This window comes from Narcine bancroftii, chromosome 9 (genome assembly GCF_036971445.1).
Source record: "Narcine bancroftii isolate sNarBan1 chromosome 9, sNarBan1.hap1, whole genome shotgun sequence".
Lineage (NCBI taxonomy): Eukaryota > Metazoa > Chordata > Chondrichthyes > Torpediniformes > Narcinidae > Narcine > Narcine bancroftii.
The window spans coordinates 26,413,435-26,427,305 of record NC_091477.1 but is presented as its reverse complement, the minus strand read 5'-3'; the positions used below and the strand labels follow the sequence as shown (position 1 = coordinate 26,427,305).

Sequence of the window (13,871 nt, the reverse complement as noted above, 5' to 3'; positions counted from 1 at the left end):
CTTCTTGTTTTTTGACATTTTGAGGTTTACTCATTCACTGTGACTTAGTGAATGTCTGGGAAAACAAGTATTTCTGTAGACAAAATGCTAATTACTTCATGGTATTTTCAGATATATCTTTTTAACAAACTGAAAATAATTTATTTCTAACCTTGCCCTTTGGACCTTACCTGGCTGTTTCCAATGAGTTCTCTTAATCAGATGTGGACCCCTCACAGATATTTTGTTTATCTTATCTCTTTATCCTGATCAGCTCTCAATAAAACACACCTTTGTCTCTCAACCAGCTCAACTGAGTTAACAATGTGATTTTCAGTAATAAAAGAGTTAGGCAGCTGTAATAGTCAGTTTAGCACTCAGCTTCAGTTTAAGATTTTAAATCTCCATGCCCTTTAACTTGTAAAAGCAGTAATTTCTTACAGTGCATGAGCCATGTAGGTAGGCATTGTCCAACGGTTTGCTCAGATCTTGAAGCCCATCCTTTACAGCATAGGATTAGAGAGGCAATTCCATTAATACAAAGCAACGAAGGGAGGTGAGGGGTGGTCTACATAGTGAGAATTATATGGGGTAGAGATCATGGCAGAAATCAAGGGATGGGGAAAAGATCTGGATGAGATGGGTTTTGTGATCAGAGAGGGAGAGTGATTTGGACAGATATCAGGATTCTGAGGAAATCATCAGGAGTTGGGGAATACTGGAGCAGATCTCAACTCTGAGGTTAAGGGCTGATTTGAAATCACATGCCCTGCCTGCATGGAATAATTTCAGTCCCATGTTAATGGATCACTTGCTGCTCTTTGACAGCGCATGCTCACCAGCCTCCAGATGATCAAATGACATAGCCCTTATGCACACAAAGCTGACATTTTTCATTTGAAATACTGTATAGCAGAATTTCTAGGCTTAATAAGTCTATTTCATCAGAAAAAGTACACATAAATCAAAGTTTATGTCAAATCATGGCCAGGATTGTAATTTTTAAAATGGGATTCTTTTTTTACCATATTTCTGAGATTCCTTGCCTTCTAATCCAATATTGCTTGAGCGGTGGTTGAATGTTAGCAAATTGTCTGTTGAATTTCTTGTATTAGTGTAGTGACTAAAAGTCAGAAATATTTTGTGATGTCCTGAAAGGAATATGAAAAGGAAACACATTAATTCATTTTAAGTGCTCAATTTGGTAAGATAAATCATCTGCAAGAATTGAACCTAGAACCAAATTATATTGTTTTGTATTACAAAATTACTATGAATCTTGAGTGAGTGTTTACACCTTCACTGGATGGAGGGGTTGAAATTTGCATTTATAATTATAACCAATTATTTTGTGTTCTTTTTCAGTGATCACTCATCAGCAAGGAGTTTGTACATACTACTTGTTCTTCATCATGTTGTAAACAAACAACTGATAACATGTCAAGCCTTGCATATTGGACAAGGATTGAGTTGAATGGAACAGAATATAATTACCTATTTTTATCCATTTTTTCTTAAAAAATTGAGGAAGAAAAGTAAAATGAATTAGCTATGATAAATTGATGAATGAATATATCTCACAATTTCACTTGTGGAATTCAAAGCACCAGATATAACAAGTAACATCAGTTGGATACTAGAATAGTAACTTCTGGAAGTATCCTCTCCATTAGACATTGTGTTAGCTGAAAGTAAATAATACTTTTGGTAACATCATTTTACATGTAGCTGGTATTAAATCCTTCAGGCTACAAATATGGTAATTATACAGTCTTCCATCCTATATCATCTGTACCCACTACCCACTCGGGCAAATCCAGGAATGCCTGGAGACTTGCCTGAGTGCATTTTTAAAATTCTGTTCAGTTGCCCACTTCAAGCCATATTTATCAAAATGTGAGCCTACTCCAGAATATTATAATATAAACCACAGTTAGTGCATTGGTACATATTAATAAAGATCAATTCAGACACTAATTTTAAATAAACTGATTTTGCTGTGTTTTTAAAAATTCAGCTAACAACACTCACTTCTGTAATAACTCTCCTAGGCATCAAACATTTCTGGACTAACATTAAGTCAAAATTGTACAGCCTTTATGTTAAGTCTTGGAGCTACTTCATTGAAAATTAAATATATTCATCATCATTTACAATATATGTTATACATTTAAATGCTTTAAAAATGCAGAATATTAATGTTTGGAGTCGATGACTTTTGGTCTTGAATTATAATCTGAAATAGCAAAAATAAAGATGTTTTTCCCCAAAAATGTGTATTTATAAATAATGTTTGCATAGTAATTGATTTTTATTAAAAATTGTTAGACCATTTTCTGAAAAAGTATATTGAAATGAATAACTAAGGCTTTCAATTCTGTTAATTAAAGATGTGAGTAATTGTGCAGTTAAAATATTAATTGTGTTAATTGCAATTTAAATTGTGAAATATTGACAAAACTTTATTTTTAATATAAAGCAATCAAAAATCATTTAACATCTCAATTATGAGTGGGAGTGGACCACTTAAACCTCCTCTGTCATTTAATGAAATCATTGCTGATCTAGATGCTCCTAGTCATTGAAGTAAAATGCACATTACTGGAGAAATTCAGCAGGTCTTTATAGAGCAAAGATAAAGATACACAACCAACATTTCAGGTTTGAGCCCTTCATCAAGGTGTGAGAGCCAATAGATTAGAAATGGTTGTCATCAGTATACATGAAGAATTGTTAAACAGTTTTGGAGAATGGCATTGCAGACCTTCACATAAATGAAGAACTGGATGGATGAGAATTGATCTTTGGTGAGTCCAAAACAGGCTGGGATTGGTTAAGCCATTGTTAGAGCTATTGCTGTGTAATTGGATGGGAGAGATTGAATCTGAGTGAGAGTGATCCCAGAAAACACAAGGGGAAGGATATTTGAAGAGCAGATTAGGAGCTCAAGAGGATATAGCCTAACCAGAGTTTGAGTGCATCATGAATATTTTGATCAGGCCACAGAAATGATGGTAAGTCAACATTTAACACAGAATGTTTAGCATTGGGAGTTAACAACTAATAATCTATCAGCTGTAAGCAATAGACAGTATTTACTGAGTTGCAGAGCTGTGTGAGTTGCTATTAAAAAGATGTGGCATAAAAATGTTTAAAAGTAATATATGGTGATGAATTTGAGAATTAAGGAATAGAAGATTTTGATTCGAAACAATTTTTTTTTTGCTCTGATATTGTAACTCTTGAAAGCCTGAGCCAGTGTTTAAAATGTTGTCTGGTACAAAGATGGGAAATTAATTGGTTCTGATGAGTAAATACACATTTTTGAGTCAGTTATTTTGAAAGAACAGTGTTCCAAAATTATGTTTAAGTTGAGAAGAATGTAAGTGGTGATATTTAAAGGAAGATGAAGAGTATCTAAGAAGAGGGATCAATTTACAATATTAGCAGAGAGGCTGTGAGGGAAATGGAGTGTAAGCAGTTTAATATGATCCAGAGAGCATAAAGAGGTGGGCATGACTAACAAGAAGACCTGATTATGGAGAGAAGGAGCAAGAGTTAGTTCAAGGCTGAGGGCTAAGGAAGGAAATGTGTTTAAAAGTCCATGAGCTCATACTTATTGAAGTGTTTGGAGATTTTAAGGAAATTATGACAATTTGGGGGGGGGGGGGGGGTTACCATGGAGCAAGCTTGTGGAGTAGATAATAGGGCACACTGTAGATGGAGTGTGAAGTTGGTGAGTTTTGGCAAGTTGTGTAATTATTGGATTGAAATTTGAAGTTTAAACATTGCAAGAAAACCTGCAATGTGTTAACACTTAGCAAATTGCTTGGCAGTTGGTGATCAGCTGAAAGCAATAGGCTGTAATTAACGAGCAATCTCTGGGCTCCTGCTCCCAACTTAAATATTTTTCACAATTAATTGTGGAGTCCATTAATGAAGTTTTATCATGAACCAAGTGTAATTTGAGAATAATGAAATTGAATTTGGGTTCAGAGGGAGGAGGATATGTGCTGTTTCTTGTAAGCTTGAGGGATTTAAAACTTTGCTTAGTACAAGTAGGTAAGAAAAGCGCTAATAGAGGTGAAGATGGAATTTGATATGCCTCCTTGGTAAGGACACTAGGAAGAGGAGTTAGGATGTCACATAACAGCTGTACAAGATGTTGATGATTTACATAGAGAATTGAGTGCAGCTCTGATCACCCAACTAATGGGAAATATGTCTATAAGCTGGAATGGGTGCAGAAAAGATTTGTGAGGATTCTATTGGCATTGGAGGGCTTGAATTGTAGAGAGATGGATAGTCTGGTTCTTTACTCCTGGAATGTAGGAGACCAAGGGATAACCTGTTCTGAGGTGTATAGAATCATGAGGGAAGGTAGGTAATGAAAAAGCATTGGTACAAAATATAAAAATGATGTGAAATCCTTCAGGCTCTTCTTCTTTGGCTTGGCTTCGCGGACGAAGATTTATGGAGGGGGTAAAAAGTCCACGTCAGCTGCAGGCTCGTTTGTGGCTGACCAGTCCGATGCGGGACAGGCAGACACGATTGCAGCGGTTGCAAGGGAAAATTGGTTGGTTGGGGTTGGGTGTTGGGTGTTGGGTTTTTCCTCCTTTGCCTTTTGTCAGTGAGGTGGGCTCTGCGGTCTTCTTCAAAGGAGGCTGCTGCCCGCCAAACTGTGAGGCGCCAAGATGCACGGTTTGAGGCGTTATCAGCCCACTGGCGGTGGTCAATGTGGCAGGCACCAAGAGATTTCTTTAGGCAGTCCTTGTACCTTTTCTTTGGTGCACCTCTGTCACGGTGGCCAGTGGAGAGCTCGCCATATAATACGATCTTGGGAAGGCGATGGTCCTCCATTCTGGAGACGTGACCCATCCAGCGCAGCTGGATCTTCAGCAGCGTGGACTCGATGCTGTCGACCTCTGCCATCTCGAGTACCTCGACGTTAGGGGTGTGAGCGCTCCAATGGATGTTGAGGATGGAGCGGAGACAACGCTGGTGGAAGCGTTCTAGGAGCCGTAGGTGGTGCCGGTAGAGGACCCATGATTCGGAGCCGAACAGGAGTGTGGGTATGACAACGGCTCTGTATACGCTTATCTTTGTGAGGTTTTTCAGTTGGTTGTTTTTCCAGACTCTTTTGTGTAGTCTTCCAAAGGCGCTATTTGCCTTGGCGAGTCTGTTGTCTATCTCATTGTCGATCCTTGCATCTGATGAAATGGTGCAGCCGAGATAGGTAAACTGGTTGACCGTTTTGAGTTTTGTGTGCCCGATGGAGATGTGGGGGGGCTGGTAGTCATGGTGGGGAGCTGGCTGATGGAGGACCTCAGTTTTCTTCAGGCTGACTTCCAGGCCAAACATTTTGGCAGTTTCCGCAAAGCAGGACGTCAAGCGCTGAAGAGCTGGCTCTGAATGGGCAACTAAAGTTGCCCAATCCTTCAGGCTACAAATGTTGCAATTGTACAGTCTTCCATCCCATATTGCCTGTACCCACTTGGGTAAATCCAGGAATGCCTGGAAACTTGCCTGAGTGCATTTTTTATTCTGTTCAGTTGCCCACTTCAAGCGGTATTTATCAAAATGTGAGCCTACTCCAGAATATTATAATATAAACCACAGTTAGTGGATTGGTCCATATTAATGAAGATCAATTCAGACACTCATTTAAATTGATTTTGCTGTGTTTTTTTTTAAATCCGCTAACAGCACTCATTTCTGTAATAACTGTCCTGGGCATCAAACACTTCTAGACTTTTCAGAGTTTACAAAAACTGGAAATACTGCTCGTTTACAACTCAGTTAGTACCACCTCATTGCTAATCTCTGCAATTCTGCATGAAACACCCTCAGAATTAGGAATAGAGTTCACCTTTAAATTATAAGTATTAAATACGCATGAGCCATCAAATGTATTCACAATGGCACTTTTGAGTTAATTGACATGGGGAAAAGTTCTGAACTATTAGTGCTTAAAGTGAGCCAGAAAAATCAGCAAACGCCATTCATGAATGTTTTTACAAAAAATATTACTTCAGTCTGCCAAGGTTTAAGAACTCTTAGGTTTTACTCCTGATCTTAGCTGCAATTTCATTAAAATAGGAACTACTGTACGCTGAAAGTAATAGTTCAGGTCAGGAACAGGCTCTAGCCTGGTGCACTTCAAAACAGAGGAGATGAAATTCTCTGCATCTTTCTCTACCAGACTTAAAAGTGTATTTCATGTTTCCATTCTTATGACATTGCTTTATAGCAATAAAAATATTCACTATTAAAAACACTTCCACCTCACCTGCTATGAAAATGAATCAAGATCCATGATAGTGAAGTTCTTCACAAAGCTCACTTGGTAAGCAGAGATTCTCTGCTCATCAAGATACAATAATAGTCAGATAAAAAGACTGCTGAAAGTATTAAAATCCATCTAAACTAAAATTCATATCTATTCCATCATTAATGAGATTCCACACAGGTCTTGGAGACTTTAAAAATTTAATTTTGTAGATGTGTGCCAAATTTGTAAAAAAAAATATATCATTTTTTCCTTGTATGTCATTTTCTCAAGGGGGACACAACTATACAATTCCCAATTCCATCATTCCAAATGTAAATCAGATTTTACACCAACGGCAATGCTCTTTCTGGCCACTGCTAATGCAATTTTAACAAATTCTATCTGATATCTCGTTAATTTCAATTTAGGTCTTATCCCTATATTACCTAATAAAAATAGTTTTGGATTTTGTGGAAATTGGACTCCTGTAATTTTTTTTTTTAAAAAAATGTCCTAATTCCAACCATAAATGTTTTACTTTATAACAAGATCATGTTGAATGTTTTTTTCAAAAAATTCCCACCTCTAAACACCTTAGTGGGGAGGATTGTGTCCACTACCTTTTGGAGGGCTTTACATTCAGGGCTATGGGTGTCCCCATATGTAGCCAGTCAGCTCACTTTCCACCACACATCTGTAGAAATTTGCCAGGGTTTCTGGTGTCATACCAAACCTCTGCAAACTCCTGAAGAAGTAAAGGTGCTGATGTGCTTTCTTTGTGTTGGGTCCAGGAAAGATTCTCCAAGATGGTGACTCCCAAGAACTTAAATTTGCTCTCACCCTCTCCACCTCTGATTCCCAATGATCACTAGATTGTATGCCTTTAGCTTGAAGTCAACAATCAGCTCTTTGGTTTTGGTGACATTGAGTATAAGGTTGTTGTTGGTGCGCCATGCAGCCAATATTTCAATCTCACTCTTGCATGCTGACCTTCATACAACTAAAACATGAAGGTCTGCAGATACTGGTTGAAGTAAAAATACAATGCTGACAGTACGAATTAAAAACAATGTTTCGGCCTCACTGAAAATCAACACAGGCGCACCTCAAGGATGCGTGCTTTTACTCATTGTACACCCATGACTGGTAGTTAGGCACAATTCAAATGCTATCTACAAATTTGCCGATGTCACCACATTTGCCAGCAGAATCACAGATGGCGATGAGGAAATGTACGGGAGGGAGATAGATCTAGTAGTGGAGTCACAACAACAATCTTACACTCAACGTTAGCAAAACCAAGGAGATGATTGTGGAATTCAGGAGAACACAAAACAGTCCTCAAGAGGTCAGCAGTGGAGAGGGTCAAGAACTTCAAATTCTTGGGTGTCAACATCACTGAAGATCTGTGTTGGAGCCTCTGTGTTGATGCCATCATGAAGAAGGCTCACCAGCGGGTATACTTTGTGACGAGTTTGAGAAGGTTTGGTACATCACCAAAGACTCTTGAAAACATCTACAGATGTACTGTAGAGAACATTGTATCACTCTCTGGTATGGAGGTTCCAATGTTCTGGACAGGGAAAACAAAACTCCATCAGGTTGTTAATTTGGGCTGTGACATCACGGGCACCAGTCTTCACTCCACCATTGACATCAAAACATACTGGGGGTGTGGGCTAATTGGGTGTAAATTTGGCGGCATGGACTTGTGGGCCTGTTACTGTGCTGAATGTCTAAATTAAAAATCTATGAGACCGTGTTAAGAAAACAGCTTTTATCCTCAAGAATCCCCACATCTTCCCCTCCACCATCAGATTTCTGAATGAACAATGAACTACAGACTTTGTCTTTTTCTTGCACTATTTATTTGAAATGTGGTTTATAGAAATGTTTGCAGTGATGTTGCCACAAAAACAACAAATTTCATGACAAGTTCATGACAAATTGAGATTCTGACATGTTTAAACAGTTTAAAACAGTGGTACAGACTGAGGGAGACCGATAAATTGCTAGATTTGTTTTGGGCACTTATCACTTTATCCTAAACTTGATTAAGTACTGGTATTTGTGCTGCTTGAAGTTTGAAAGAAAATAGAAAATGTTGAAGCATGCCAGCAGTTCAGGCAGCATCAATGAAAAGGGAAAGTTAGTTAACCCTAACACTCTGTGAGAACTTGATGCTGCTGTGCCACCGTGTACCTGTGGTGCAATCTCAGAAGTGCCAGAGATCAAGCCACCCATGAAGACGACATTCCACTTCCATCCCCTCAGTTGTAGGTGCACCTTTAGATACTGCCTAACCTGCTGAGCTTTTCCAGTATTTCCCTGAACTCCAGCTTGGTAAGTGAATTTCATCGAATGATAGAAATTACCATGCAGTAGAGCTGTCCCTGATCCAAAATATAAATGTGTACTGTTAATGTTTACTACCTCTTCCAATATCCTCTAAATTATTTCAAGAAGTGCATTTTTGTGTATTTTTTACATTTGGTTAAATTAAAAACTGTGGGCATTATTTTCCATCTCTTCACCCCAAAAAATCACATCCTGAAATATTATAGTTTTGCAAATGAACAACAGTGCAGCCCACTTTACTGTGGTAACTGAGATGCAGTGTGGCTTCAGATATGTGTTCTGTCCTACTTAAATGTGAGCCTGTGACGTTACTGTGATTGGTATGGTCAGGTTGATAGTAAAGCCAGAACCGAATGGTTTGCTGTGAAGTCAGGGGGGCTGATGCCAAGGACAGATTCAGAGTTGGACAATTTTTCAAAGGGTCCTTCAAGTGGGCAGACTGTCTTTCTGCCCTTGATATGACCTCTATACTTGCCCCTCACTGGTATTAACCCTTGATGTTTGACCAAGTTGTGGCCTTGACAGTGTCATAGTAATCACAATTCATCTCCCCCCCCCCCCCCACCCCCCCACCACCCTCTCCATTCACAGAGTCATCCTGCACACTTTCCCTGCCTAGCATTTGTTTTAGATCTAGAGTTTTGCAAAGACTTTTTGGCCTTTGGGTTCCTATAGAACTGCTCTTTTTTTCTTTCATGAAATATGGACCTTCCAGAACAGGAATGCATCACTTTTCATTTAATTAAATCCTGGATCTCCTGTTTCTCACACACTAGTCCTAGTGGTTAGAATGAGACCCAAGAGATCACTTGCTTTAAGATTTAAAAATGCAAAGTAAGACCATTTGGCCCATCAGGTCTAGGCCAGCTGTTAGAACAATCCCATCAATTCCTTTCACTCCTCATTTTCTGGTTACCTCCTCCCTTGTGTGCCCATCTATTCTTCATGGATATTTCAGTGGAGTAACTTATTCTTGAGAGAATGCCAGCCCATAAAGACAAAACTTTCACTTGGCTAACTCGTCCTGGTGAAGAGGCACCCACTGCTTTGTTCTATCAGCTGGTTGTTGCCTGCCCATTATTCCACAGAACAGTAACGTAAAAGTGTCAGTTCCTTTGGCACAGTGGAGTAACAGCCAGGCCTAGGGCTCCCTATGAAAGTCAGGTCTCTGCTGGGGTGGAAGTTTCCTATGTGTGCTTTCAATGCACACAATTACCACATGGATTTGGTGAAGCAAGATAGATGATCCAAGAAAATAGAAGACCAAAGCCACTATTTAGACATTAACATGTGTATGGGTGAACATGTGTGCATACGTGTACCTCATGATTTCCCATATACATGTTTCCCTTGCTGACTCATCATTAGTTATTTTCCACTGCCAGGTCCCTGTGGCCAAAGAGTTGCTCCTCAAATTGTACTGCGAGTTTTATCCATTTAGATGCATAATGGACATTATCTTCTTAGTGCAGTAACTCCAGGAAGTATGCAGAAAGCAGCATCAAGCACTATAATATGGGTTTGTTGATTTTGCAAAAGCCTTTCTCAACTGAGAAGGTCTGTGGAACATCCTCCTCAGATATGACTGCCTTATAAATCTATCCCCATCTTTGGTCTGCTTCACATGTGTTTATAACTGAGCCAATCTCATTGCAGGTCGGTGCTAATCAATGCTGTATCATTTCCCCACACTATTCTTTTCTTTAATGCATATCATTGGAGTTATTGTTGACATTCACAACAGCTTATGAGAAAATGTGGCTGACTCTTATCCAAGTCCTTTACCAAATTGTCCCTTACTATTTACAACACCATCCTTAATAAATGTCCTCCACATGACTTTGGAAAATAACCCCTATCTCAGAAGAAATCTCTTGGTGTCGATGGCTATCTTTGGCCTAAATACTTTAGAGCTATCCCTACTGAGAGCCAAGAGTGGAGGTAGAATTAGTGGTGATGGAGACGGCCACTTATGACCATCAATACTGTCTCCACAAAATAACCCAAATACATTAGGAGGATAAGCATATTCCTCCCTTGCTCAATCATCTTCTCCAGCCTATGACTGTTATCTGTGATCCTCTACTATTGGTCTTTTGTTGCTCCATATGTTGCTTTGCTTTCATCTAGCTAAGCCTTGGGTTCTGGGATTTCACACTAAATGCCCTCATCTTATACCTCTCATTCCTTTTAATTTAAAATTTGACCTTTCCCAAACCAACAACACCAACACTGGGGCCCATAATTACACTTCACTGACTAGGTTCAGCATGACACTTGGTTTACACACCTAACACCATACTCCTGAAACAAATGCTTTACTCTGAGTTTTATCATGGAAAGAGTTTATCAGAAGGGCAAAAGAAAACATGCCAGTATATTCTTTAAAGTGCCTGTGGAAAATAGTGTAACATCTCCATCAACTCTGCCATTTATATGCTCAAAATGGAGAAGAATTCAGAATAGGATGAAAACCCTTGAGTCTGTGCATTGGGAACACGTGTAATGCTGGCAATAAAGGGAGTATGTCATGTCCCAAACTATTTGTGGCTTTCCTTGTCAAGCACCTCACCTCAATGTGTTTGCAGGTCCAACAATGGCCTCATCAAGCCTCCTCAATCCCTAGAAATGAAGTGGAAGCAAATCATTCTTCATTCTGAGGGACTACCTAGGAATATCATTCAAAATAAATGAGATTCTGCAATGTGAATGGCTCCATTGAATTTCATGACTATTTGCAAACTTGACCTTGAGATCCACCTCCTGCTCCTTTAACCCTTTCCCCTCTATCCTACTGGCTGTTCAGCTTCCCTCATCTATTAGCAGGGACTTTTAGTGATTCTCTCCGGTGGACTCCCCCTTTTGCTACAAATCTCATTATCATCCCTCTCCTTTAGAAGACCTTGAGCACAACCACCCCCCTCCCGGCCTATTATCATCCCATCTTTCTTCTCCCTTGAATCTATTGTAACCTACCAAACTCTGGTCCCTGAACTCTCTTCAAATTCCTCCAAATGAGTTTACAGCCTTGGCACAATAGCAGAGCTGTTTCTAGTCACATTGACTGTCCATGTACATCCAGCTGGTAGCAAAGGCAATCTTATTCTCCTTGTTCACTTCTACCTGATACTGGGGAGATAGACCTGTTCCATCATAATCCCCCTTCTTCTCAACTGTTTTATACTGAACCAGTCTGTTGGCACCTTAAGATGCCAATCTCCATCTATGATATCACACATTTCAATTTGACTGCTACTTAAAACATGAGACATTCAAAGCAACTCTGCTGCTCTGCCTGATTACCAAGCAACTTCAGCCACCCGCAATGACCCAGACCAGCTCCCAGTTAAGTATTGACATAGCTTTAAAATTCTCTTCCTTATTTTCAACTAATTTTCTTGCTTATCGCTTTCTATCTCTTTCATTTGCAAACCCCTTAAAGTTCTCCAATTCGTTATTGTACACAATGGTAAAATTAATGACCCTCCCCACCTGCCCCCTCCTCTTGCACATCATCATTAGTATCCCTACAAATAGCATAGCACTAAGCTCTCAAATCCATTCTAAGCACTCCCATTTACTCCTTTTGGTGTCCTTAATTATTTAGAATGTATTCATTGAGCTGCATTTAGTTCTGTTTGGTTTAATTATGTAATGCAAAACAAATGTTGAGCTCAAGACTAATATGTTGGATGAGGTGGAAAGAAGATACTTGGACTATATTAACAATGTTGTTCATGATTTTTTTTTTAAAAAACCTTGTATTGCAATGTGGCACATCTGTAAAAGTTGCATATTAATATCTAAAAAATTTGGGGCAGTACAGAGCAAGAAAATCTTGGGGATAGCCTAAGTGCTTTCGAAGTTGTCAGTTGTTTGCTGGAGAGGTGACGAGGCTGCAATTGGTGTTGATATCTCAGATCCACAGGATAGGCTGTCTCCAGTAACATGCATGAAAAGTGAGTTCTGAAGGTTTGGTTCTAGTGCACCCTTGTGTTTGAACAGCTCCCTGCAATTGATATCTGAAGGAAATTATGCTTTTTGATATTGCCCTAAAAAAAAATGCTGATTTGCTTACTTTAGCTAAGGTACCTTGCCTTGGTCTGTTGAAGAAGCATTATTAGTGCCTTTCTCTTGCTAAATAATTGAAGTTTCCCAGGTTATGTGAAATAAACTCTCTTGATGATGATGGTAGAATGTTGTTTTCAAATACCTGTGGGGGAAAAAAAATATGCAGCATAATCCAACCAAATTGAATTTTGATTATTTGAACATCTGCAGTGTGTCGTCACCTAATGAAGAAATCAGTGTTGGGTGGAAGTATAATTTAATCATCTATAACTTCTCACATTCCTGTTATCTTCATATATCGGTAAAGTAACAAATGACCCTCCCATCAAAGAATTTTGTTCTTTCAGAACCTTTATTTGAATTTGCTATATGGTTAATTATTTGTGGTGAATCTAATGTACCACACTATCATCCAGATCAATATATATGACAAACAACAATGGGCACAGTACCGATCCCTGAGGCACTTGAGTCACTGGCCTCCAAGGTGACACTAAGATTGGTAGTGTGTTGGACAGTGAGGAATGTTTTCAAAGCTTGCATTGGGATATAGGCTGGTTAGAAGAGTGGGCTGAAAGATGGCAGATGGAGTTTAATACTGACAGGTGTGAAAAGCTACATTTTGGTAGGAATAATTAACAAAGGTCATACACGTTAAATGGTAGACAACTGAGGAGTGCAGTAGAACAGAGAGATTTAGGAATTCTGGTACAGTTCCCTGAAAGTGGAGTCACATGTAGATAGGGTGATGAAAACTTTTGGCTTTCATAAATCAGAGTATTGAGTACAGGATGTCATGTTGAAATTGTACAAGGCATTGGTAAAGTCAAATTTGGAATAATGTGCAGTTTTGGTTGCTGAATGAAAGAAATCAACAAAATGGAGAGTGCAGAGGAAATTTACAAGAATGCTGCCTGGGTTTCAGGGCTTGAGTTACAGGGAAAGGTTAAACAAGCTGGGACTTGATTCCCTGGAGTGTAGAAGATTGAGGGGGACAGATAGTCAATGTGCTCAGGCTTTTTCCATTGAGAGTGGGGAAGATTCAAACAAGAGGACATGGACTGAGATTGAAGGGGGAAAGTTTTAGGGGGGAAATGAGGGGGGATTTTTTTCACTCAGAGGATGGTGAGTGTGGATGAGTTTCTGGCTAAAGAGGTAGATGTGAGCTAGATTTTAATATTTAAGGAAAAGT

The 13,871-nt window shown here is 39.2% G+C and overlaps 2 protein-coding genes across 9 annotated transcripts in view; one reads left to right on the top strand and one right to left on the bottom strand.

Moving 5' to 3' along the window:
- The window catches only part of LOC138743336 (collagen alpha-1(XXIII) chain-like), a 112,053-nt gene extending 109,815 nt beyond the window's left edge, over positions 1 to 2,238 (top strand). For 4 of the 8 annotated variants that reach the window (XM_069898536.1, XM_069898535.1, XM_069898537.1 and 1 more), the window contains one exon: positions 1,345 to 2,235. In XM_069898536.1, coding sequence (XP_069754637.1) covers positions 1,345 to 1,347 — 3 coding nt within the window. In that variant the 3' untranslated portion in view covers positions 1,348 to 2,235. Of the gene's footprint in view, positions 1 to 1,344 lie in introns of all 8 variants that reach the window. The other 4 variants (XM_069898529.1, XM_069898531.1, XM_069898532.1 and 1 more) reach the window with 3 other exon arrangements.
- Positions 999 to 13,871, bottom strand: part of LOC138743335 (heterogeneous nuclear ribonucleoprotein D0-like) — a 31,199-nt gene continuing 18,326 nt past the window's right edge. The window contains exon 8 of the mRNA XM_069898526.1: positions 999 to 1,130. The gene's annotated coding sequence lies outside the window, so the exon portion shown is untranslated. The remainder of the gene's footprint in view (positions 1,131 to 13,871) is intronic.